The 23,938-nt window shown below is 52.6% G+C and overlaps 1 protein-coding gene across 18 annotated transcripts in view; it reads left to right on the top strand.

The window, feature by feature from the left end:
* Positions 1-23,938, top strand: part of NFASC (neurofascin) — a 178,695-nt gene that overhangs the window by 85,487 nt on the left and 69,270 nt on the right. For 11 of the 18 annotated variants that reach the window (XM_070397228.1, XM_070397233.1, XM_070397232.1 and 8 more), the window contains exons 2-6: positions 9,856-10,036; positions 18,287-18,304; positions 19,040-19,145; positions 21,227-21,423; positions 21,882-22,004. In XM_070397228.1, the coding sequence (XP_070253329.1) occupies positions 9,946-10,036; positions 18,287-18,304; positions 19,040-19,145; positions 21,227-21,423; positions 21,882-22,004 (535 nt within the window). In that variant the 5' untranslated portion in view covers positions 9,856-9,945. Of the gene's footprint in view, positions 1-9,855; positions 10,037-18,286; positions 18,305-19,039; positions 19,146-21,226; positions 21,424-21,881; positions 22,005-23,938 lie in introns of those variants that run through there. The other 7 variants (XM_070397229.1, XM_070397242.1, XM_070397241.1 and 4 more) reach the window with 1 other exon arrangement.

Below are 23,938 nucleotides of genomic sequence, written 5' to 3'. Positions count from 1 at the left end.
ACTTCCAGCCCACTGCCTGCTTTGTGAATAAAGTGTTACTGGAACGTATGCAGGCCCACTTCCTGTCCATGGCTGCTCTCACTTTACAATCATAAAGTTCAGTAGTTGCGGTAGACATGGTATGTCTCACAAGGCCTAAAATCTATATATATAAAAAGCCAACAACCGGACCGACCAATTGACCAGTCGCTATGAGGTGCATTGACCACCTCTGGGTCCCTCCCCCCAGCCTGCAGGCTCCCATAGCTGGATGGCCAATGGGGAACCATGGGGAACCTGGGTGGGTGGCGGCGGGGCAGGACTGGGGACTGGCAAGCAGGCACCTCTTGGTCCCTCCTCCACCCCCGGCCCACAGGCTCAGATCTATCTCCCAGCCAATGGGGAACTACGATGGGTGGAGGTGGCAGGCGGACTGAGGACTGGCGAGCGGACGAAAGATGGCCCTGATCGCAGGCTAGGCCTAGGGACCCTACCCATGCACGATTTTGTGCACTGGGCCTCTAGTAGTTACATAAAGAGTCTTCGACCTTTACTTTAGGTATTGGTCTTACCACAGTGCTCTGAGTGCCCTGGGTGTAGAGGCAGGTTTAAGGTACAGTGGGATGGACTCAGCTCCGCTGGGGGGTGGGCATGGGGAGCACAGGGAATTCCTCACTGAGCAGAAGATGTCTGAACAGCGGTGTCTTGAAGATTGAGTAGGAATTAATCACATGACAAGGAGAGAAGGCCTTTTCAGGCACGTGTAAAGTATGGAGATAATAAATGGAGTGGCTTGCTTAGAAAATGACATGTCATTCAATTAGGGAGCATTTAAGGTTTGGATGGGGTTGGAGAGGCCTGCAGGAGCCTGATCTCCAAGAGCCTTTGATGGTACACGTGGGAGCTTGGATTTGATCTTAACAGACTGATGGGGTGATAATGAAAGAGCTTTCAGTGGGGCACTGACATGATCAGATGGGGATTTAGACAAATCACTGTAATGGCAACACAGAGAGTGGGTAGGAAGGAGACCAGATGGGAAGTGATGGCAGTAGCCCATGCGACTCGATACATATCAAGGGTTAGATGGGTGGGAGCGTGGAGAGGGGGAAAGAGAGACACTGGGAAGTCAAGGGCCTTGGTGCCTGGGGATGAGAAGAGGTGGGATTTCAGAGAGATTCCCTACATCGGCCTTAAATTACTGGGGTGAGTGCCACCAACAGAGCTGGGGAGTAGAGATGGGGGGATGGGACCCCTGCAGAGCCACTGAGAACATCAGGCAGAAGAGGAGGATCCACTGTGAGCAGGGCTGCCATGGCGGCTGGAAGAGCCAGAGAGAAGAGGAGGCCCCCGAGTGGTGTGTCGGAGGCCAAGGAGGAACAGTGCTAGGAGGGGTGGATGGAGTGGTTGCCAGCTGTTACTGCCTCCAACAGGCCTGGCGGGATAAAAGCTAAGAACACTGGATTTGGCCGTCAGGGGGCCAGTGACAGGGCTGGCGTGTGGTTGGATGAGGAGGGAATGGGAACTGGATGAGTACAATCGGAAGCCCGGACCTCTCTTTAAAAAACAAACGTTCGCCCTGGCCGGGTAGCTCAGTTGGTTAGAGTGTCCTCCTGATATGCCAAGGTTGCAATCAGTTGCAAGTGATAGAAAAGTCAACTCCAAGTGGCTTAAAAAGCAAAGGGCATTGTTAATGTAAACACATGTGTAATTAAAAGCCCACCAGTGCGGCTTGGCTCGGGAACTGGTGGCCTGGTAGAGACCAGTAACTCAGCGACAGGCAGGATCTGGCTTCCTCTGTCCCCTCTGCCTTCGAAGAGTTGGATCATCCTCACATTGCACATGGAGACCACGCCTCCCACCATCCTCTCCCATCATGGGAGTTCCTCACCGGGGCTTTTTCAGAAGAGAGGGTCAATTTTCCCAGCAGTCCCAGCAAAATTCTCCATGAATCACACTGCCTCTTGCTGGATTAGATGCCTGTTCTTAAATCATTCATAGGGTTGAGAGGGTAGGGAATGCTAATGGGCTTAAACTCATCAAAACCAGGGCAGGGTCACTCTGAGAAAGGGGTAGAGATGAATTCTCCAAAGAAAAATATGTGTACGATTATTGATTGAATTGTATCTCCCCAAATCCCTGTGTTGAAGCCCTAACCTGCAATGTGACTGTGTTTGGAAATAGAGCCTTTAAAGAGGTGATTAAGGTTAAATGAGATCAGAGGGGTGGAACCTGATCCAATAGGGCTGGTGTCCTCATAAGAAGAGCCTGGGGTGCTCTTCCTCACACCCTGCCTTGCTGTTGCATGATTGCTGTGGGGCGCAGGGTCTGCATCGGAAAATTTATAGACTGTTGTACAACGGTTTTCAGTTCTTTGTTTTACTAATAGAATCCTTCAAAGTAAAACTTTATGCAAAACCCCAATGTGAAAGCAGGGGCTGTGAAGCAGCTCTGGTGTGAAGTGGGGCAGAGAGCGTCCCACCTGCTCCTCCCTCCCCAAATCCTCCTTCCCATGGAGAAGCCCCTGAGGCACCTCCTAGAACCCACCTGCTTGCTCCTTGGACCCAGTGTGAAAACCCAGCACTAAAAGATCCTTAAGAAGTCCTCTGGCTCCCTCCTCATCGCCCTGAGCACTGTGTGCAGCCCAGGGTGGCCAGGAGGCTGCTGCATTGAGTAACTTCACTGAAATGGTGGAGGCATTTCTGGGATTGGAAGCTAAGGGTCTGGCCTCACCCCAGAGGCTGCAGAGCCTCCTAAAGGGCCCCCCTGCTTCCACTGCCCCCCCTCCACATCCCTCTCTCCGCTGAGCAGCCAAACAGACACTGCAGTGCTTACACCCTCCTTAGCATATAATTAAATTCCTTACATTGGCCCTCGAAGCCCTCTGTGATCCGCCCTTGCCTCCCTCTCTGATCATGACTTGCCGCTTGCCCTCCACGCTCCAGCCACACTGGCTTCAGGTCCCTGCTCGTTTCCATCTGCTTCCTGTCGCCCAGCCTCTGCATAAGCATGGGTCCCTGCCTGGCATGGTTTTCTGAGCCATCTTCACAATGGCTCCTTCCCTAACCATTCACTTCCTTTTATCACATCACCCTATTGTGGTTTCTTTTCTTTTTCTTTTTCTTTTTTTTAAATAGATGTGATTATTTAGAGCACTTTCAGCAAAATTGAGAGATTTCCCATATCCTCCCACCCCCACACATGCACAGTCAGTATCAATATCCCCATCCAAGTGGTACATTTGTTAAATTGGTAAACCTACATGGACCCTCCATTATCACCTGGAGACCATAGCTTACATTACGGTTCACTCTTGGTGTTGTACATTCTTTGGGTTTGGACAAAGGTATCATGACATGCATCCTTCATTATAGTATCATACAGAAGAGTTCCACTGCCCTGAAAATCTCTGTGTTCTGCTGTTCCTCCATCCTCCCAGCCCTTGGCAACCACTGGTCTTTTACTGTCTCCGTAGTTTTGCCTTTCCCAGAATGTCATACAGCTAGAATCATACAGTATGTAGCCTTTCCAGATTGCCTTCTTTTAAAATCCTCACTCAAGGGCATGCTTAGAGAGAGGAAAGGAAAAAGAGAGAGACATCGATGTGAGAGAGAAAGATTGACCGGTTGCCTCCCATTCTCAAACCCACAACCCAGATGTGTGCCCTGACCAGGAATTGAACCAGCAACCTTTCAGTGCACAGGACGACACTCAACCAACTGAGCCACTCGGGCTGGCTCGTGTTGCCTTCTTTCATTTAGTCATAGGCATTTAAGGTTCTTCCGTGGCTTGATAGCTCCTTTCTTTTTAGTGCTGAATAATATTTCATTGTGTGGGTGTACCACAGTTTACTTATCTATCCACTCACCTACTGAAAGACATCTTGGCTGTTTCCAAATTCCAGCAATATGGATTACGCCTCTGTGAGCATCCTTGTGCAGGGTATCCTGGGTTCTTCGTTGCACTAATGGCTTGATTTTTTCATTCAGTGTTTTTTTTTCCCTGTCTTCCCCCGCTGGCCTGTGAGCTCCATTGGACCAAAGAAACCTCTGCTGTCCCCGTGTGTGTTCTCTAGACCAGCGGTCGCCAATCTTTTGGACCTCACGGACCACCAGTGGTCTGCGGACCACCGGTTGGCGACCGCTGCTCTAGACTGGTGCCTGCTACAGATCTGTGAAGTGATGAATGGTGCGCTGACTGCCACCCCAAAGTGCAAGGCGGTTCTGCTCCAGGGGACATGGAGCTGGCAGCCGAGCCACTCTCGGGGCCACCAGCCCTTTCTCCCCATCACGTCTGGCGTGCTGTGACCACCAGAGCGGCCTGCCCAGAATGGGGCCGTGGGGAGCTTCCGATGACAACAGCTCATGGGAGCTGTGGGCCTGCCGTCCATCTGCCAGGGACAGCTTGTGGAACCAACACCAGGGGCCCCCAATCCAGGGAAAGCAAGCAAGCCAGGACCCCAAAAAAGGAAAGACGGAAAGGTAGGCTGGGATGGATGGAGAATTATAACTTGCTCTTGCTATTGGTCATGACATGTAGGTAGCCAGAACCTTCCTACATCCCTGCAAATTCAAAGCCCACTCACGGGCAACAATGAGCACGTATTAAGCCTTTACTCTGCACCCCACGCTTTGCTGAGTGATTTCTATAGAAAGTGTATGCTATGTCATCACAGCAGCCCTCTGCAATAGTGCTGTGGTACCCGCGGTTTTCAGATGAGAAATACAGGCCTTCTAAGGTCCAATCCGAGGCCTCCACCTTGTGGGTGGGGAGCAGATTCAGGCCCAGGCCATCTTGCTGCTCAGCCAATGCTCTCAGACTTGACAGGGTCCTCACCAATGGTTGATCATCACCCAGGCTTTTCTGGGTCCCACCTCAGCCATTCGCATTTGAATCTCTCACAGTGTTAAAGGCCTTCAGTTCAAGGAGGTTGCCTGAGTATGAGAAGCATCCTCATGTAAGATAACAGAGGTTCTAGGGCAGGGGTGGGGAACATCCGGCCCTCGGGCCATATGAGACCCTCCAAGTCATGTGGTCTGGCCCCGCCAAGGCATTAGGGGTGAGTTAATTAAATGTTTGACCAAATAGAGCAGGCTAATTTGTAAGTTGATGATTTTGTATGGCCCAAGAATGATGTTATAAATACCCAAGGTGTCCCCCCTCTGCATTGGGTTCTTTGTGCACAGCCCCAGCACCCCTTGCCCAGACAGCTGTTGACTCTCCCTTTCTCGACTTGGAAGGAAATTTCCTCAGAATGTCCAGGAAGGATTGCAAGCTATGTACAAGATAGGCTGAGCGGACCCGGCTTGGGGCACTGAGGGCGCCTATATGACCGCGTGGAATAAGCCACCCTCCTCATCCTCTGTTCTTTAATCTTTGTGAGCACATTTTAGAGATCCATGCTATTTACATATTTCTTTACTATTAAGGCAAAATTCACATACCATAAAATTAACCATTTTAAAGTGAACAACTCAGGGGTATTTAGTATATTCACAACGTGTGCAGCCATCACCTCTGTCTGGTTCCAAACATTATCATAACGCCAAAAGGAAACCCTGTACCTATCCACCCCCCTCCCCTCTGCCTCTGGTAACCGCCACTCTGTGTCCTGTCTCTATGGATTTATCTGTTTTGGGTATTTCATATAAATGAAATCATTCTCTCAGAGAGCATAATGCCCTCAGGGTTCATCCACATGGTAGCATGTGTCAGAACATTTCTTTCTATGTCTGAGTAATATGTCATGGTACATTCTAGTAGATGATGAAATTTGTTGATTTGGTCTCCCCTCGATGGGTCTCTGGGCTGTTTCCACCCTTTGGCTATCGTGAATGATGCTGGTGTGACATGTGTGTACACGGACTTATTTGAGAACCTGTTAGTAATTCTTTGGGGTATATGCCGAGGAGTAGAAATACGGGCTCCTATGGTAATTAATATTTTGAGGAACTGCCAAAATATATATTTCTTTTTAAATAGTAACTTTACTAGGGAAATTGGGTGGGAAAACCCTGGGCAGAAGTCAGGAGACCTGGGCTCTTTTCCTCGCTTTTCCACTAACCAGCTGTGTAACCTCGAGCAAATCCTGTCCCTTTCCGGACTCTCGTTTCCTCGTCTGAAAAGCATGAAGCTAAATAATTCCTAAACCCCCTTCACTTTTAAGGATTTATTGGGAGAAAATGGGTCCCAGGGAGAATTGTGAAACAGCTAAAGGTGATTGACTCTGTGTTCTTTTTCTGCTGTGATTTTAAATTGTGAGTTAAAAGCACCCTAAATAATTGGGCTTTTATCCTCCCTGCCAACATGTTTCTAGTTAATGAGCAGCTTCTGGCTTCCTTTTTCCATCAAGATTCCCAGAAGAAGGTATCCCTCTCCCCATCACTCCGACTGCTTGGCAGCTCCCTGGCGGTCAAGGAGCCGAGACTGGAGCCATCCCACTGTCCTCCCTGAAGGCGGGCTGCTGCTCTCAGCACTGAGGTTTCAGCTGGGTAACCTGGGTCTGGCCTTCAGGGATGTGTGAATCAAGAGAGGAGGCAGCAGACTTTCTGAGAAACAGAAGGACTACCTGAGAGAGTCAGGAGGAAGACAGAAGACCTCCTGTGATGCCTTTTAGCCAGTGGGTCCCTCCCTGGGAGACTTTCTACTTTCTCTGCCCTCCTCCAGTGGAGTGGCTCCCAGCCAGAGCGCATGCCTGTGTAGGGAGGGAGGGTTTTCCTCCACCGTGTGCTGCAAGGGCCCACATTATGTGCTCTCCTGTACCACCTGGTGGTTTTCTGGGGGAATATGAGGTTTCTAAAAACACGCATGATCTGAGTGGTTTATTTCATCTGTCAGTCACGTGTCCATTTTTCATCCATCCATCCATCACATATTTTTGAGTGCCCGCTATGGTTTAGGAACTATGTGAGCGTCTAGGTCTAGGAATAACCGAGACCAGGCACCTCCCTTATAGAGCCTTTTTATGGGGGATGCAGAGTAGCTTCTGAAAGAACACAAAGTGACAAGTGCTTTGATAAGGGGACATAAATGGTGTTCAGGAGTGCAGACAAGGGGCACGTAAGTCATACCTAGCGAATCCTACTGAGAGGGCAGGTTCGAAGAGTGGTCTAGACCAGTGGTCGGCAAACTGCGGCTCGCGAGCCACATGCGGCTCTTTGGCCCCTTGAGTGGGGCTCTTCCTAAGCCTTAGGAGTACCCTAATTAAGTTAATAACAATGTACCTACCTATATAGTTGAAGTTTAAAAAATTTGGCTCTCAAAAGAAATTTCAATCGTTGTCCTGTTGATATTGGGCTCTGTTGACTAATGAGTTTGCCAACCACTAGTCTAGACAGACGTTAATATGTGCAGCAATCAGCCAGCACGAGACCTGGTAGAAGCCCCGTAGACGCAGGGGAGGGAGATGAGAGACGAGAGACCGCGGGGGCTGTCATCCGGGGCCTCTGAGCCATGCCAAGGACTTCCGCTGTAACTTCCAGGCAGTCGTGAGCCAGTGAGTTTGACTAGGGGAGTGGCATAGGGTTTATATTTGCACTTGAGCGATGACCACTCTGGGTATGGGTGGAGAATGAGTCCGAGGGGCAAGAGTAGAGCGGGGAGACCACTGACGTCTCTCTGCAGTGACTGGCATGAAACGATGGTGACCAACACTGAGGGGGAAGCAATGGGGAGGGAGGAGGGGGAGGGAGCCCAGAGATATACCTGAGGTTGGGGCTGGTGCTGGCCCAGCTTCCAGGAGAGAAACTGCTGAAATCCGAGTCAGAATCCTTTAGCTCCCCACCCCCGCCACCCCCACCCCCACCCCAGTTCTGGCACAACGGGGGCACCTCAGCCTCCCGGTCTTCAGAAACATGACCTTGTTTCCCGGAGAAGCCCTGGAGCCCTGCCCCCTTCTCCTCACCCCACACCCTCAGTGGGGGAGGTGGGAGATGGTGGGCACACAGATGAGAGCCGGCGTCAAGTTGCTGCCAGATAGGAGGATAGAAGTGTATCCATTTTGATAGGTGGCTGTTAGTCCGGGAAAGCTGGACACATTCTTCAGAAACCTGCTCTCATCCTGTGTGACCTGACCTCATGGTGGAACAGCAAACTGGACCATAGTTTTTTAAGACTCATGTTTCAAAACCTCGGTGATCTTAGAGCTTTGCGTCTGAGGGTCAGCTGTAGGCCGTTCTTGATCTTGTCCCTCAGGAGGAAGGAGAAGGTTTGTCTCTTCAGAACCCACTCCAGGCTCCTCGGGCCACCACATTCACCCCCTACCCCTCTCGGTCTGAAATGGTTTCTTGTTTGAGGATGTAAACCTTGGGCTGGCGTAATGTTGCTCATTCTGCCAGCCCCCTGGAGCCCCCTTCTCCTGGGCTATCATCTCAGCACTGCCGGTACCTCTCAAGGGACACGTCAGGGGCTGCCACACCTCAGTTGCACATAACACCTGCAGAAAGCATGCACTTTTTAAAAGTCCTTTGGGCGCCCTGGCCGGTGTACTCAGTGGTTAGGGTGTCAGCTCATGCACTGAAGGGTCTCAGGTTTGATTCCTGGTCAAGGGCACATACCCGGGTTGCAAGTTCCATCTCCAGCCTTGGTCGGGGCATGTGCAGGAGGCAACCAACCGATGTGTCTCTCTCACATTGATATCTCTCTCTCTGCCCCCCCTCCTTCCCTTCCTTCCACTCTCTCTCTGAAAAATCAATGGAAAAAAAATTTCTTCGGGTGAGAATTAACAAAGAAAAAGTCCTTTGAGCAGCCAAGTTTCACCCATCTAACCCCTGATCCCCAGTTCCGCCACCTTCACCTTGTCCCCCTCCCTGGATCAGAGGACATCTGTGTGATCTTATCTCTGGGCCCGAGCCCAGACACTCAAACACAGCCCCACTCCGCACAGGGGCTTCAGAGGAGCTGTGAGATGGGTGCGTTTATTGCTGGACAGGTATATGGCCTCTTCCAGGTGCTGGGCCAGTGGGATTCAGCTGCCAGGTCTGTTACGTGAAGCAGGTTTGCTAGTGTGGGGCATGTGGAGCGCCAGGTTGGGGGTCGTCCAGAGACCTGGGCTCTTCTTGCGACTCCTTTACCCACCTGCGGTGTGACCCTGACCAAGCGAGGGCCTGAGTTGCCATGAACTGAACACAGAGGGGATGGACCCTCCAGGCTGGGACGGGCAGGACACTCCAGCTCTGGGCTCCACCGGGGATCCTGGAGGTGAGGAGTTCCTGCAAGGTGAACCCATAAATAGATGGCCTTGACATCTGTGCTAGGACTCTGGGTCCTTGTTTTCAGGACCGTTCTATCCAGAGTTGCCCTTCCTTCTAGAACAGTGGTTCTCAACTCGGGGTGTCTTATCCCCCAGGGGGCACTTGGCAATGTCCAGAGACATTTTTGATTGGTGGCAGAAGTGGGCTCTGCTGGCATCTCTTGGGTAGAGGCCAGGACGCTGCTATACATCTTACAGTACCTAAGACTGTTCCCCACACGGAGAATTATTGGGTCCCAAATGTCAATAGTGCAAGGTTGAAGAAGCCCTATTTTATTTATTTATTTTTAATATATTTTATTGATTTTTTCCAGAGAGGAAGGGAGAGGGATAGAGAGTTAGAAACATCGATGAGAGAGAAACATCGATCAGCTGCCTCCTGCACACTCTCTACTGGGGATGTGCCCGCAACCAAAGTACATGCCCTTGACTGGAATCGAACCTGGGACCCTTCAGTCCACAGGCCGACGCTCTAGCCACTGAGCCAAACCGGTTAGGGCAAGAAGCCCTATTTTGGAACAGTGGGCTGTGACCCAGGGGACCTTTGCATCCTGCCAGCCCCGTAGGATTGCTAGAACAAACCATGAGTTTAAGAAATAACTCACCTGTCGTATTTCTTTCCACAGCTGAGCTCTGTCTGGGAGGCTGAGTCAGAGCAGCTGGAAGCAGCAAGACCCCGCCGGCCGGGGAACGGGGAGTGGGGCCCGGCGTTGAGGATGGCCAGGCCACAGCCACCACCCTGGGTCCACGCAGCCGTCCTCCTCTGCCTCCTCGGCCTGGGCGGGGCCATCGAGATTCCTATGGATCGTGAGTTCCCCTTCCTCTTTTAATCTCCCGCTTTGGGGCAGAGGGAAGTTAAGACCCACTTCTGAAGAAGGCTGGGGGGCCACGGGGAAACTGGATTCCGGGTGCAGAGCTGGGTTTCCCCAAAATGGAAGCAGGCGGGCTGGTGCTTTGGAGAGTGAAGCTGTGAGTCTGCAGCGGCCTCCACGGCTGTGGTTGTGGCTCGGGCTGCCCGGAGCCTGCTGGGCGGGACTTGAAGTGGCAGAGTTTGGATGTCGGAGTGTCCTCAGTGGTCTTGACTTGCCCATCCAAGGGACCAAGTGAGTGGGTGGTTATTTGCCTCATTCCTGAGCTGGACCCTCCAGGCCCTCTTGGCTGGACTGACCAGGAGGACGGGTGGCTGGGAGCGGGTTGGGAGGGGATTATTTTGCAGACGACTGTGGCTACATGAGACATTGAAAGAGAGCCCATTAGAATGCCGCTGTGGGAGAACCAGGCACTGATCCCTGCGGCTTCCAGCTCTCCCACAGCAGAGCTGAAAAGTAAAATCCATGCCGTTCTGTTGCCTATGGGCAGGGCACCACTTGGCCCTCAGAATCACAGAGTAAGGGGCTTAGCGTGCTGGACTCACCGTGTCTCCACCAGCCATATCTGTGGTGCGTTCTTGATGGCCCACTGACTGGCAGCATGCTCCTGGGCCCTGCATTTCGAGGTGCACCCACCGCCTTTGGCACAGCCCTGACACTCCTATCAGGACGTCTTGCATCCCTGTGCTGAGACGTGGGCACACCACCTCCGTGCCCTATCCCGTGATTCCAGGAATAGATGGAGCCCACATGATGCCAGTGTTGACTTGGGCTCTCTCCAGGTGACAGATGTCTGGGGAGGGGGAGGGGAGTTACACAGCCTCCGAGAAATCTCCACGGAGCTCCCTGGAGCCAGTCCCTGGGGCCTGGAGTTAGCAGAGCTTAGAGATGAGTTGCCGGTGTCTCAGCCCCCTCCCACCCACTTCACCAATAGGAGCTGCCCCGGAGGAGTGGGCACTTTGGATAAAGAAGCCCAGGAGAAACTATAGGGTAGGCCCAGAAGTAAGATGGACAAGGCCCTTGCTGTCCTCCCGGTAGCCCCAAGTATGTGTGTGTGATTGGCGGGGGGGAGGGGAACACAAACACAGAGACACTCAGGGATGGGGGCAGGGGAGTTGTGGGAGGAACTGCTCCATGGAGACCATCTGTACAGCTGGCTCAAGGAGATTCTCATTAACAGGCCCAGGCAGACAATCTAATAAGGAGCACGATAAGGCCCTCCCTCCCCCTGGAGACGAGGGGCTGCTGAGGAAATTGCTTATCAAGGAAGTGGTGAAGGCTCATTTCTCTCCCACCGCTTCTCCCCCCTGCCTCACCTGCCACTTTGATCCCCGGGGCTGGTGGGTGAGGAGTTCCTGCAAGGTGAACCCATAAATAGATGGCCTTGACATCTACGCTAGGACGCTGGGTTTCTAAAGCTCTGCCGAGCCATAGGCAGGTGACTGAGCTGTCAGTCTCTTCCAGGACCACCTGCAGAGCCCAGAGCTGGAGCGCCCTGCCCTCCCCAGCCTGGAGGGTCCGTCCTCTCTGTGTTCCGTTCACGGAAACTCAGGCCCTCGCTTGGTCAGGGTCACACAGCAGATGGGCAATGGAGTCGCAAGAAGAGCCCAGGTCTCTGGACGCCCCCCAATCTGGCGCTGCACATGCCCTACCCTGACCTCTAGCAAACCTGCCTCCTTTCAGTTCTTAGAACTTCCCGGAGTAGCAGCGGCATGTGCCCAGCAGAGAGCTGAGTGCCTTCTGGCATCGCGTCCTGAGATTCTCACAGCTAATCCACCAAGTATGTGTTGTCCTTAGCTGACAGGTGAGAAGTCTGAGGTAGGGAGAAATGGAGCAGTTTCTCCAGCTCATAAGTGGCAGGGCCAGCACGTGACCACAGCACCTCTCTGAACGAGGAGGTGAGTCCATCGCGACACATTCCGGCGCGCCAGGCTGTCTCAGGAAACTCGCCGCCTCGCGCACCTCCCTGGTGACTGCGGGCACAGATGCCATAGTGCATTCTCCAGAATGAGTCTACAAAAGCCGAACACAAGACAGGAGAGAGGCAAGCCCTCTAGTTGTCCTGGGGAGAGGTCCTCTACAGCCCGGTTTCTCCCTCCCCCTTCCCAGATGGTCTGCGCTCTTCCTTCCTTCTCGCCCAGTGGAAGAGGCCGGGGAAAGATCAGTTATTCCTTTGCCCACCCAGCTTTGTTGAGATATTATTGATATATAACATCTGTAAGTTGAAGAAGTACAACTTGATGATTTGCTACATGTGTGAATGGCGAAATGATGGCCACAGTAGGGTCAGTTAACACATCCATCCCCTCATGTGATTACCTTTGTGTGTGTGTGTGTGTGTGGCGATAACTTACAAGGTCTACTCTCCTAACAACTTTCAAGTATAATGTAGTGCAGGCAGCCTCATTTATTGTGCTTCACAGATGCTGCGTTCCTTACAGATTGAAGGTGTGTGACAACCCCGCCTTGAACAAGTCTGCTGGCACCATTTTTCCAACAGCATTTGTTCACTTTGGGTCTCTGAGTCCCTTGTGGTCATTCTTGCAGTATTTCAAACTTCTCCATGATTGTTCTATTTGTTATGGTGATCTGTGATTAGTGACCTTTGGTGTTACCATTGAAGTCATCTTGGGGCACCACAAATCATGCCCATATACGATGGCAAACTTAATTGATAAATGTTGCATGTGTCCTGACTGCTCCACTGATTCCCTGAGACACAACTGTGTTTAAATTAGGCCAATCAATAACCTTACAATGGCCTCAAAGTGTTCAAGTGAAAGGAAGAGTTGCACGTCTCTTACTTCAGATCAAAAGCTAGAAATGATTAAGCTCAGTGAGGAAGGCACATCCAAAGTCAAGACAGGCCGAAAGCTGGGCCTCCTGTGCTGCAGAGCCAAGTTGTGAATGCAAAGGAAAGATTCTTGAAGGAAATGAAAAATGCTACTCCAGTGAACACACGAATGATAAGAACGCAAAACAGCCTGTCGCTGATGTGGAGAATGTTTTAGTGGCCTGGCTGGAAGATCAAACCAGCCACATTCCCTTAAGTCAAAGCCTAATCCAGAGCAAGGCCCTGACTCTGTCCACTTCTATGAAGGCTGAGAGAGGTGAGGAAGCTGCAGACAAAACGTTTTAAGCTACCACAGGTAGGTTCATAAGGTTTAAGGAAAGACTGTCTTCATAACATAAAAGTGCAAGGTGAAGTAGCAGGTGCTGATGTAGAAGCCACAGCAAGCTATCCAAGAGACCTAGCCAAGATAATGAACAAAGATGGTTGCACTAAACAGCAGATCTTCCATGTAGATTAAACAGCCTGCTATTGGAAGAGGCTGTCACCCGGGACTTTTTTTTTTAAGATTTCTTAAATATATATTTTTATTGATTTCAGAGAGGAAGAGAGAGGTAGAAACATCAATAATGAGAGGAAATCATTGATTGGCTGCCTCCTGCACGTTGGACTGAGCCTGCAACCCAGGCATGTGCCCTTGACCAGAATCTAACCTGGGACCCTTCCGTCCGCAGGCCAACGCTCTATCCACTGAACCAAACTGGCGAGGGCTGTCACCCAGGACTTTTATAACTAGAGGGGAGAAGTCAGTGCCTGGCTTTAAAGCTTCAAAGGACAGGCTGGCTCTCTTGTTAGGAGCTAATGCAGCTGGTGACTTTAAGTTGAAGCCAGTGCTCATTTGCTATTCCAAAAATCCTAGGGCTTTTAAGAATTACACTGAATCTACCCTGCCTGTGCTCTATAAATAGAACAACAAATACTTGGTGACAGCATGGCTCTTTATATCATGGTTTATGAAGTATTTTAAGCTCATTTTTGAACCCTATTGCTCAGGAAAAAAAAGAGATTCCTTTCAAAATACTGTTGCTCATTGATAATGAACCCAAGAGCCCTGATGGAGATGTACAAGGAGATTAAGGTTATTTTCATGCCTGCTAATACATCATCCATTCTGCAGCCCATGGATCAAGGAATACTTTTCACTCTTATTATTTAAGGAATACATTTTGTAAGGCTATAGATCCCATAGATAGTGATTCTCTGGTGGATCTGGGCAAAGTAAATGGATTCACCATTCTAGAAGTTATTAAGGACACGCATGATTTGTGGGAAGAGGCCAGAATAGCAACATTAACAGGAGTTTGGAAGAAGTTGATTCCAACCCTCCTGGATGACTTTGAGGGGTTCAAGGCTTCAGTGGATGGGGTGGAAATAGCAAAGAACTAGAATTAGAAGTGGAACCCGAAGGTGGGACTGAATTGCTGCAATCTCATGATCAAACCTTAAAGGATGAGGAATTGCTTCTGATGGATGAGCAAGGAACGTGATTTTTTTTAGATGGAATCTACTCCTGGTGAAGGTGCTGTGAAGACTGCTGAAATGGCAACAAAGGATTTAGAATGTCACATAAACTTGTTAAAGCAGCCGCAGGGTTTGAGAGGACTGACTCCAGTTTTGAAAGCAGTTCTGTGGGCAAAATGCTATCAAACAGCATCGCATGCTACGAGAAACTGTTAGTGAAAAGAAGAATCCATCGATGCAGCAGACTTTATGGTTGTCTTATTTTAAGAAATTCCTACGGTCGCCCACCCTACAGCAGCCACCACCTTGATCATTCAGCAGCCATCAACGTCAAGGCTCAAAACCCTTGAAGGCTCTGATGATGGTTTGCATTTTTCAGCCACACATTATTTTTTAATTAAGCGATGTACATTGTTTTTAGACATGATGCTAATTGCGCACGTAGACTCTAGAATAGTGTAATTCCTCTTTATATGCACGGGGAAACCAAAAACTTCCTGTGACTCACTTTATTGCAAGATTGGCTTTGTCATGGTGGTCTGGAATCAACCCCCTTCGAGGTATGCCTGTATTGTTCATTAGCGTTGCCATGCTGTGAATTAGATTCCCGGAATCTATCCATCTTATAGCTCGAAGTTTGTACCTCCTGACCAATATCACTCACCCCCTAGACCTTGGCAGCCACCGTTCTATTCTGTTCCTTGAGTTTGACTTTTTTAGATTCCACATGTAAGTGAGAACATACAGGATGTGTCTTTCTCTCTCTGGCTTCTTCCACTTAGTATAATTGCCCTCCAGGCCCATCCATGTTGTGGCTTAAAGCAGGAGATATCTGCGCCCCCTCTTCCTTGTAGCATTCTTCACAATGGCCGAGACATGGGGACACCACCTAAGATTAGGCGCTGCACTTTCCCTGTGAGTTGGGGGCAGGGGGAGTGAGGGGGTTCAGGCCAGAGGCTGCCCCGCCAGGTGTGCCCTTCTGCTCCCTTGCCCCATCGGGGGCATTTTCTGTGCGGGAAGATAGGGCATTGCTTCTGCTCTGAGGGGGGTTGGGTGCAGCAGGCTTCCAGGAACAGAGCCCTGGGCTGCTATACAGTCCCTCATTGAAGTGCCCAGCCTCCAGTCACCACCACTCTGCCAACGGAGTCACACGCACCCCCTCCCCAGCCTCAAGGACAGTGTGACCTTTGAAGAAAGCAAAGAGTCACCTCATCAGCCAAAGAGGGCTTGCCAAAAAGTGAGACTGCTGGCAGCTTCCCCTGTCTCTCTCCCCACATCAGGGGACTCAGCATTTTTCTCCCAGGAACCCACAGAGGAGGGCAGTGGCCTGGCACTCCTCCCCGTCATCCCAAACAGTGCTGCAGGAGGGCTCAGTGCTCACTCACACTCACACTCACACTCGCTCCGTCCTCCGAGGGATGAGCCCAGAGGTCACAGGTCAGAGTCAGGGAAAGAAAAGGGGTGCATGAATACTGGGCCGCATCTGCCTCACCCCCTGCAGAGTCTGTTGGAAGACTTTCCTCCGTCTTGGGAGCCAAAAGAACAAGTGTATTCTCCACTCGACATTCGTCATCCAACAAGTTCTATAGGAGAGAAGGGCAGGTGGGGTGACACAGGATGGAGAACGGGGGTTGGGGCGAAGATCACAGGACTAGACAGGCGGTCCCCACTGTCTTCTCCCTGTGGCAGCTTGTCTTCTGGGTCGGTTGTGTCCCTGTAATAAATTCCTTAGTGGCACAGTGTGGCTGGAGATGTCATTACCGCTTGAGGCAAGTAGCTTCTCAAGTAGCCCCTGGCCTGATTTCAGTGTGGGGCCGGGGCACAGTAGAGCTGCCTGAGTATCCGTATCCCGGCCGCTCTAACTGTCCCGTGAGTCTCTTCTCCCTCAAGGTCTTTCCTCTGACTTACTTTTGTCCAGAATGTCAAGGAGAACGGAGGCCATGGCCCCATCGGGCCAAGGCTGGGTCTGTACCAGGAGCTCTGGGTCAGGCAGCAGAAGAGCTGGTTCTCACCCCAGTCCTGGAACAGACTTCCTGGGGGATCTTGACCAAGGACTTCCCTCCCCTGAATTTGACTCCCTGGAGAATGTCCAGGGATCTTTCCACTGAGCCAGCAATTGAGTTAATGAATGAGGCGAGGCGCGAGCCCCCCTCCCCCCGCCCCGGGGCACAGCAGAGCCCTTGTCAGGCTTCCCGTCCTGGGGGAGGCCAGAGCCTTCAACTGTGAGTGAGGGCCCAGGAGACACTGAGATGACAAACCAGCGGCCTGGGCTGCGGTCAAAGGGGTGGGTCAAGTGTCAGCCCTGCTTCTCCTGAAAGTGGCCCCTTCTCCCAACCACCCACGCCCCCATGAGAGGACGTACTGTCCAAAACCAACCCACTGCTTTCAGTCCTTCCAGAAAACCCCAGCGGGTGAAACTGCTCAGTGGGAGCTGCACGGAGCACACGTTTAGAATCCAGAGACTTCTGCTTCGCCCCCAGCGTTTCATGTCTTATTGTTTCCTACCCGGGGGGCCAGACAGAATTTCCCTTCTGTGCCCCAGCCGGCCACACAGACCCGGGCCACTTGAAGGAATTACTCTGAGCCTTTCCGTGGGTCTTGCTCTCAAGACTTCCACTCACTGATAGCGTGAACAGTGGGCCACCGTTCCTGCCATCCGCCACCTCCCCTCTCTGCTGCCTGTCTTCTCTCCTGTGACTCTTTCTGCAGCTCTTAGTCTTAACTCTGCCTCTGCCTCTCTGAGCGACTGCCCCCTTCTGAGTCCCTGAACGCCTCGTCCACGTCTCATAGGGTCCTGTCCGAAAGCGTCAAGGTCACCGTGGCTCAGCAGCAGCCTCCGCTTCTCCCAGGAAGCACTCCCTGGGAAAGAGTCAGCACAACGGTGACATCCACACCCGGGTGAAATGGGAAAGGCATAGTCTCTTCTGCTATAATCACGAGGAAAAGGTATCTCTCAAGGTTTCGGCAACAGGTGTGCTGCTTTCTGCGGACAAATTTCAACCAAGACCTGGTCCCCACCAAGAACGTACCATCTAAAACCTTGTATGTAAATCGTGGTCCACAGCCTGCCACTTGGCTGCTGGGGAGAAATGCAAGATCTACCAAATCAGAACCTGCATGTTAACATCACCCCCGGTGGTCCCTGTGCTTGTCAACGTGTGAGAGACATACACGCCTGTACACGGCATCTCAGGTGTGGCCACCGGCCTGTTTATCTCTTTTGTAAAAAGCAGGGAGGCGGGTGCTGGGCCCGGCTTGACCGCAGTTGTTCCGAAGTGGGATTCCCATAGGGCCGGGGCTTCTGCCAGGAGCAGGGCACTCACCATTCATCCGTCCCTGGAGCTGTCCAGAGGCCGGCAAAGGAGGAGACAGTGAGGGAAGACGGTGCTTTCCTGTGTGAGAGAGAGCAAGGGGCAGTGGGGGAGTGGGTCCGTGGGCCTCGCTGGGCCCTCGGGGCTTTGTCCTGTACCAGTGGATCCACCCCTTCCCTGGCTCTCAGCCTCACCCCAGCACGGTTGGCCGAGGAGCATCTAGAAGTGGCAGGTGGCATCCTCAGAGCCCGGCCTCTTTGGAGCAGTGCTGCCACTTCCGACGTTTGGCCTTACCTGGGGGCACCTTCATTTGGTCAGAAGCGGGTCTTTCTGCTCCACTGCGTGGTTTGGTCTCGGGGGAGGTATCACCTTCTCCAGGAAGCACCTGCTGGCTCCACTGAGCTCTGCAGCTGGCAGGAGAGAGCTCGGGCACAGTCCCACCCCACACCCCCCGCATCTTCCTCCTCCCTGCGTGCTGGGCTCTGAGGACACCTGGCGATTGGTCTTGTGTGATAACTGATGTCTTCTTCTCTCCCCTCACAATGCTAACCCACCGGACTAACAGCCAGCATTCAGAACGAGCGTAAGTCCCGGGCGCCTCTCTGCACCTGTGCCTCTGGGGGGTAGGAGGGCAGGAAGGTGGGCGGGCGGAGGCCAGGTGAGGGCACGCCGGGATCCTTGGCCTCTCCGCCCTGCCTGCTGTGGCTTCCTGACACCAGCGCTCTGTGGTGAGGTCCCTTCCACACCGGAAGGGGAGAGGCTCAGCCTAGAAAGGCAGGCGGGTGAGAAGGGCCATGCCTCCCGGTCCTCGGGCGGGCGGCTGGCACGGGGGGGCCCCCGGAGAAGTGCAGCTCAGGACCGGGAGGGAGGAGATGCTCTCTGGCCTGCAGACAAGTCCCTGGGAAATTCTCTGGGGACTAAAGCCTCTTTCAGCTCCGTCCTCGCCACAGGTTGGCCATCTGTTGAGCCTCCAGGGCTCAGAACCATCACAGCCACGAAGTTCTGAAAATCTAGCTGCTTTTTGTTCCTATATTCATTCAACAAACATTGACATTGTACTAAGCATTGGACACAAGAGTGGGTCACACAGAAGCCTGGCCTTCAGTTTCTCACGGGGATAACAGAGACATCGTAAAGGGATTCTTCTTAATGGGTGTCTGTCCCGCATCCCTTCCCCGTGGCCTCTGGATGGGGCCCTGCCCACCCTGCCTGCTTGCTTTTCTGTGTGGTTCCCAAAGCTCTTCCTTCCAGCCGTTCTCTGAGCCAGGGGCCCGGCAGGTTCCTGCAGCCTGACCGCCTGCCGTCCGCCCTGTTGCAGTGTCCCAGCCCCCAACCATCACCAAGCAGTCGGTGAAGGACCACATTGTGGATCCCCGCGACAACATCCTGATCGAGTGCGAAGCAAAGGGGAACCCGGCCCCCAGGTGAGTGTCCCGGCAGGAACCCGGCTGGGCGAGCCAAAGGGGCCACAGGGGCCATTCGACTCAGCCCGCGCCCCGGGCCCGGTGACAGCTGGCCTCCGAGAAACTACATTTACCCACTCAGCCCCCACTAGGCAGAAAGTACATTTTGGAAAATTAAGAAATTTAGCTGATGAGGAAACTTGGGACCAGAAACTATGAGGCTTAAGGTCACACCAAAGCCAGGACTAGGTAAGCTTTCTGGCTTTCACTCACTGCCTGTGCTGCCATCCTTAGCTCAGAGGCAGTTCCTCTCCCTAGCTCACCGAGTGTGTTCTGAGCTCATCCCTGCTCGTGTGTGTGTGTGTGTGTGTGTGTGTGTGTGCGCGCGCGCGCACACGTGCTCGCACGTCGGGGTCACGTGGGTCAGCAGACTCGAGTTGAAAGCTTGTCGTGTGCCAGGCTCTGTGTCCGAGTTGTTCCTCACACACAGAGCCGTGTAGGGGAAGGACCTACGTCCTTGTGAAGGGAAGTGAGATGGAGGCACAGAGACACTCAGTACCTTTCCAAGGTCACTCAGTGCCTTTTCAAGGTCACCCAGGCCAGGTGTGTTTCTGTTGGACGGCAAGCACTGGCGACGTGGATGGAGATGGCGTGCTATCCTCCCCCATCCTCCGAGCAGCTCCCACAGGCTGGAGCTTTCAGGAGCCTCGTGCCAGATTCAGACCCAGACGTGACAGGACCCCATGTGTTGGGGGGTGGGGGGGTTAGTAGGAGAAAGGAGGCAGCGTGCAGCCTCAGGCGTGTGGCAGCTTTCTTTGCCCCCCCCCCCCGCCCCTCCTCCGCCCAAGTTTGCATGAGCCCGTGTAAGAGCCGTGGGCCTGGAACAGCAGAGCCTCCTCGCCCACGGTGGGAGAAGCAGGATTCGCCCCGAAGGGTCAGGCAGGGCTTGGGTGACCTTGCCTCTGCGGTCTGGGCTGCCCCATGTTCCTTTATGGGGACAAAGACTAACGCTGAGCGGCCACGGCTGCTCCTGCTTCTTTAAGGCTATATCTTTAAGGCGTCCCCCCAGGAGAAGCAGAGGGACATGCTTCTAACTCGCGCTCAGGTTGATGGAGGCTGATTTTTCTCTCAACACGGCCCCTTCTGGGCCATTATGTGCGGCCACTGCCTTACATCCCACCCACTGAGCAGGGCCACAGGTAGCCTGAGCCGCCTCACTTCGCTTTAGACCAGTGGTTCTCAACCTTCTGGCCCTTTAAATACAGTTCCTCAGGTTGTGACCCAACCATAAAATTAGTTTCGTTGCTACTTCCTAACTGTAATGTTGCTACTGTTATGAATCATAATGTAAATATCTGATATGCAGGATGGTCTTAGGCGACTCCTGTGAAAGGGTCATTCGACCGCCAAAGGGGTCGCGACCCACAGGTTGAGAACCGCTGCAGACTCTTTCACAGGGGTTGCCTAAGACCATCGGAAAACACATATATAATTACATATTGTTTTTGTGATTAATCACTATGCTTTAATTACGTTCAATTTGTAACAATAAAATTGGGGGTCACCACAACATGAGGAACTGTATTAAAGGGTCGCGGCATTAGGAAGGTTGAGAACCACTGCTTTAGAGCCTGTTACCAAATGAGGAGGCAGGCGGAGCCAGCCAGCGCATCCTGGGGGAAATGGAGACTTGGGTTTGCATTCCTAGCTGGAGGTTGGGAAGCCCTGGGGGGTGGGGAGGGGCAGCTGACTCTGGATTTTAAAAAATAAAAATCACTGCCCGCTCCTCCAAAGAACATAGGCCCCAGGAGCTGCTCGGTATGTGCCTCGTGGAAGCATGACTCCCAGCCTTGGCTGGTGCAAGTGCTGTCGGGGACCTGCTCCCGAGATTCACGAGGGGGCGGGCGGCGGGGGACGATGCATTCAGGATGCCCAGGTGGTTCTGCCACTGTGTCCAGCTGGGCCCGTTGGTATGAAGGTGTGGTTTTGTGACGGAGTCAGGGACTAGGGTCCTGAGATTGTCACCTGGAGCCCAGAACCCACCCTGTTACTGTTTGTTGCTCCTGCCTCACCCCCATCCCCCCCACCCCCATTGTCCACAGCTTCCACTGGACTCGAAACAGCAGGTTCTTCAATGTCGCCAAGGACCCCCGGGTGTCGATGAGGAGGCGGTCCGGGACCCTGGTGATCGACTTCCGCAGTGGAGGGCGGCCAGAGGAGTATGAGGGGGAGTACCAGTGCTTCGCCCGCAACAAGTTCGGCACAGCCCTGTCCAATAGGATCCGCCTGCAGGTGTCCAGTGAGTAGCGGGGGGCAGGGTGGAGATGCCCTGCTCCTGCGTGCATGGGGGTGGGGCATGGACGGTCATTCTAGAAGGGCCACCCCTGCCCTTGGCCTGTTGGTGCTTTGGGGGGGACCCTGCAGGTCCTGCTTGCTTTTCTGCCTCTGAGCAAAGTGCGCCACCCCAATTCAAAACGATTCCTTGGAAAGGAAGCTTCTAAACCAGAATCTTGAACAATGTCACCGGCCATTCTGGGCACAGGAGGAGGGGAAGAAGAGGAGCCTTTGAAGACATGCATCCATTCAGACAAAGGCCTCTCTCCTGTCTCCTCTGCCTCGCTTGGACCAGAGGCCTGGCCCTCTCTCCTGTCTCGCTTGTCCTCCTGCTTCCTCTTCCCTCCTCACATGCCGGCCCCTAACCCCCCTCCTTGCCCGGCCCCAGCATCACCTGCATTTCATCCTCTGTGTTTCTCCCAGAATCTCCCCTGTGGCCCAAGGAAAATCTAGACCCCGTGGTGGTTCAAGAAGGCGCCCCCTTGACACTCCAGTGCAACCCGCCGCCCGGACTTCCGTCCCCAGTCATCTTCTGGATGAGCAGCTGTAAGTCTCGGGGGTTGGTGTTTTATGTCCATTTTAATCTTAGGGAGAAGGGTGGGTGTGTTAAATGGGGGGAGGGGGTTGCCTTGTGAGAAGCAGATGTAAGGTGGCCATGTGGCTAAGAACAGGCTCTGTGGAGAGGCTGATTGGGCTCATTTCCTAAGCCCGGCTGCTATTCGCTGTGTGATCTTGAGCAAGTTGCTTAACATCTCTGGGCCTTGGTTTCCTCTTCTTGAAAATGGGACTGGTAATTGTACTTATCTAATAGAATTATTATAAGGATAAATAAGTTAATGCATTCAAAATACTTATAACAGGGCCAGGCACACAGTAAGTACTCGGTAATATTTGTGAGCAAAAGTAAAAAGAATAAAAAAGAGGATTAACTGTGTGTTTTTTAAATCCTTACCCAAGGGTATTTTTTTTCATTGATTTTTTAAATTTTATTTATTTTTTTAGAGAGAGTGGAGGGGAAGGAGGAAGGGGGAGAGAAAGAGAGAAACATTGATGTGAGAGAGACACATTGATTGGTTGCCTCACCCTGACTGGGGTCAGGGATCAAGCCTGCAACCGAGGTATGTGCCCTTGACCAGGAATTAAACCCATGATCCTTTGGTCCGACACCCTAACCACTGAGTCAACCCGGCCAGGGCAAAAACTGTGTTTTTAATATGCCAATTGAAGGTGGGGTGGTACCCAGCCTCTTTCAACCCTTGGTTGGTCTGGATTTGCACTTCCTGTTAGGACAGAAGTGGAGCATGCGAGAATGAAACCTCTGATGGAGGGGTGATGGGAGGTAGGATCTGTGGAGCAGGGGGACGGTGCACCATCAGAGCTTGTCCCAGCTCTCTTTTGGACTGAGGCTCATTTAATCACTCTGGACCTCAGTTTCTTCCTCTGTTTTCAAACTAAAGTGGGGGGGGGGGCATTATGAGGGTGAAAAGAAGACTGCTATCTGTCTTCCTGGCTCCCCTCCCTCCCTCCCTCCCTCCACTTCTCTCCCCCTTCCCCCCGCCTTCCATTCCTTCTTCCCTGTGTATGCATCCGTCGGTCTAAACCCCCTCCCGCTTTCCTGCCTGCCATCCCATGCTCCCCATTCCCGAATTCTCACCAAAGAGGCCTCCTTGTCCATGAGGCAGCAGGGGAGGTGTTTTGCAGAGTGGGAGTGGCTTTGTGCCCAATCATTGTCCATCTCTTCCCCTTGCCACCGAGCACATCCATGGGGAAGGCTGCCTGGCCACAGACTGGGCGTTGGTCTGTGAGCTAACAGGTCAGAGCCTCCTCTCTCAGCCCCTGCGTCACACTCGTCACACTGCCTCTGAGCAGATCTCATGGCCTTCTTTCTCTTTCCATCCCCACTGACATCTCCCCACCCACATTTCCCTGGGTTACAGTAATTACCCATACCTGGCCTTCCTGGTCTTTCTGAAAACATAAATATGACAGTTCAATCATAGGCTCAAAACCTTTCATCGCTCCTCCATCACCTGGGACACAGTCTGGACTCCTTTCCCTGGCACACAGTTCCCTCCTGATCCGGTCACTTCTGCCTCTCCAGCTCTCCTCCCACCCCTCCTCTCCCCCCCCTCCCCCCCCCCCTTCTCCGGGGCTCTCCCCTTTAACACACACTGTCCCTGTCTTAGCTCCTTTCTCTTCTGCCTTATAGATGTTACACAGCCTTCAAGCCACAGCTCAAGCCCCTAGAATGGACTGGCTGCTCCGTCTCTCGGCTCATCCCCTGCTTATCCGGGCTTCCCACTCACCACACTGCATTGCAATCAGTTATTTACCCACTGTCTCTCCTACTAGACTGCAGGCTCTTTGACGGCAGGAACTGGCTTTCTTACTCATATCTCTTTCCCCAGCACCTAGCACAGGGCCTGCACATAGTAGGCCTACAGGAAATCTTAGATAAATGATTTGTAGGGCTGACCAGC

Source organism: Myotis yumanensis, unplaced genomic scaffold (genome assembly GCF_028538775.1).
Source record: "Myotis yumanensis isolate MYYU_CA2020_CCGP unplaced genomic scaffold, mMyoYum1.0.hap1 SCAF_17, whole genome shotgun sequence".
Taxonomy (NCBI): domain Eukaryota; kingdom Metazoa; phylum Chordata; class Mammalia; order Chiroptera; family Vespertilionidae; genus Myotis; species Myotis yumanensis.
Note: the sequence above shows the minus strand (reverse complement) of the source record. Positions and strands in the feature narration are given on the sequence as shown.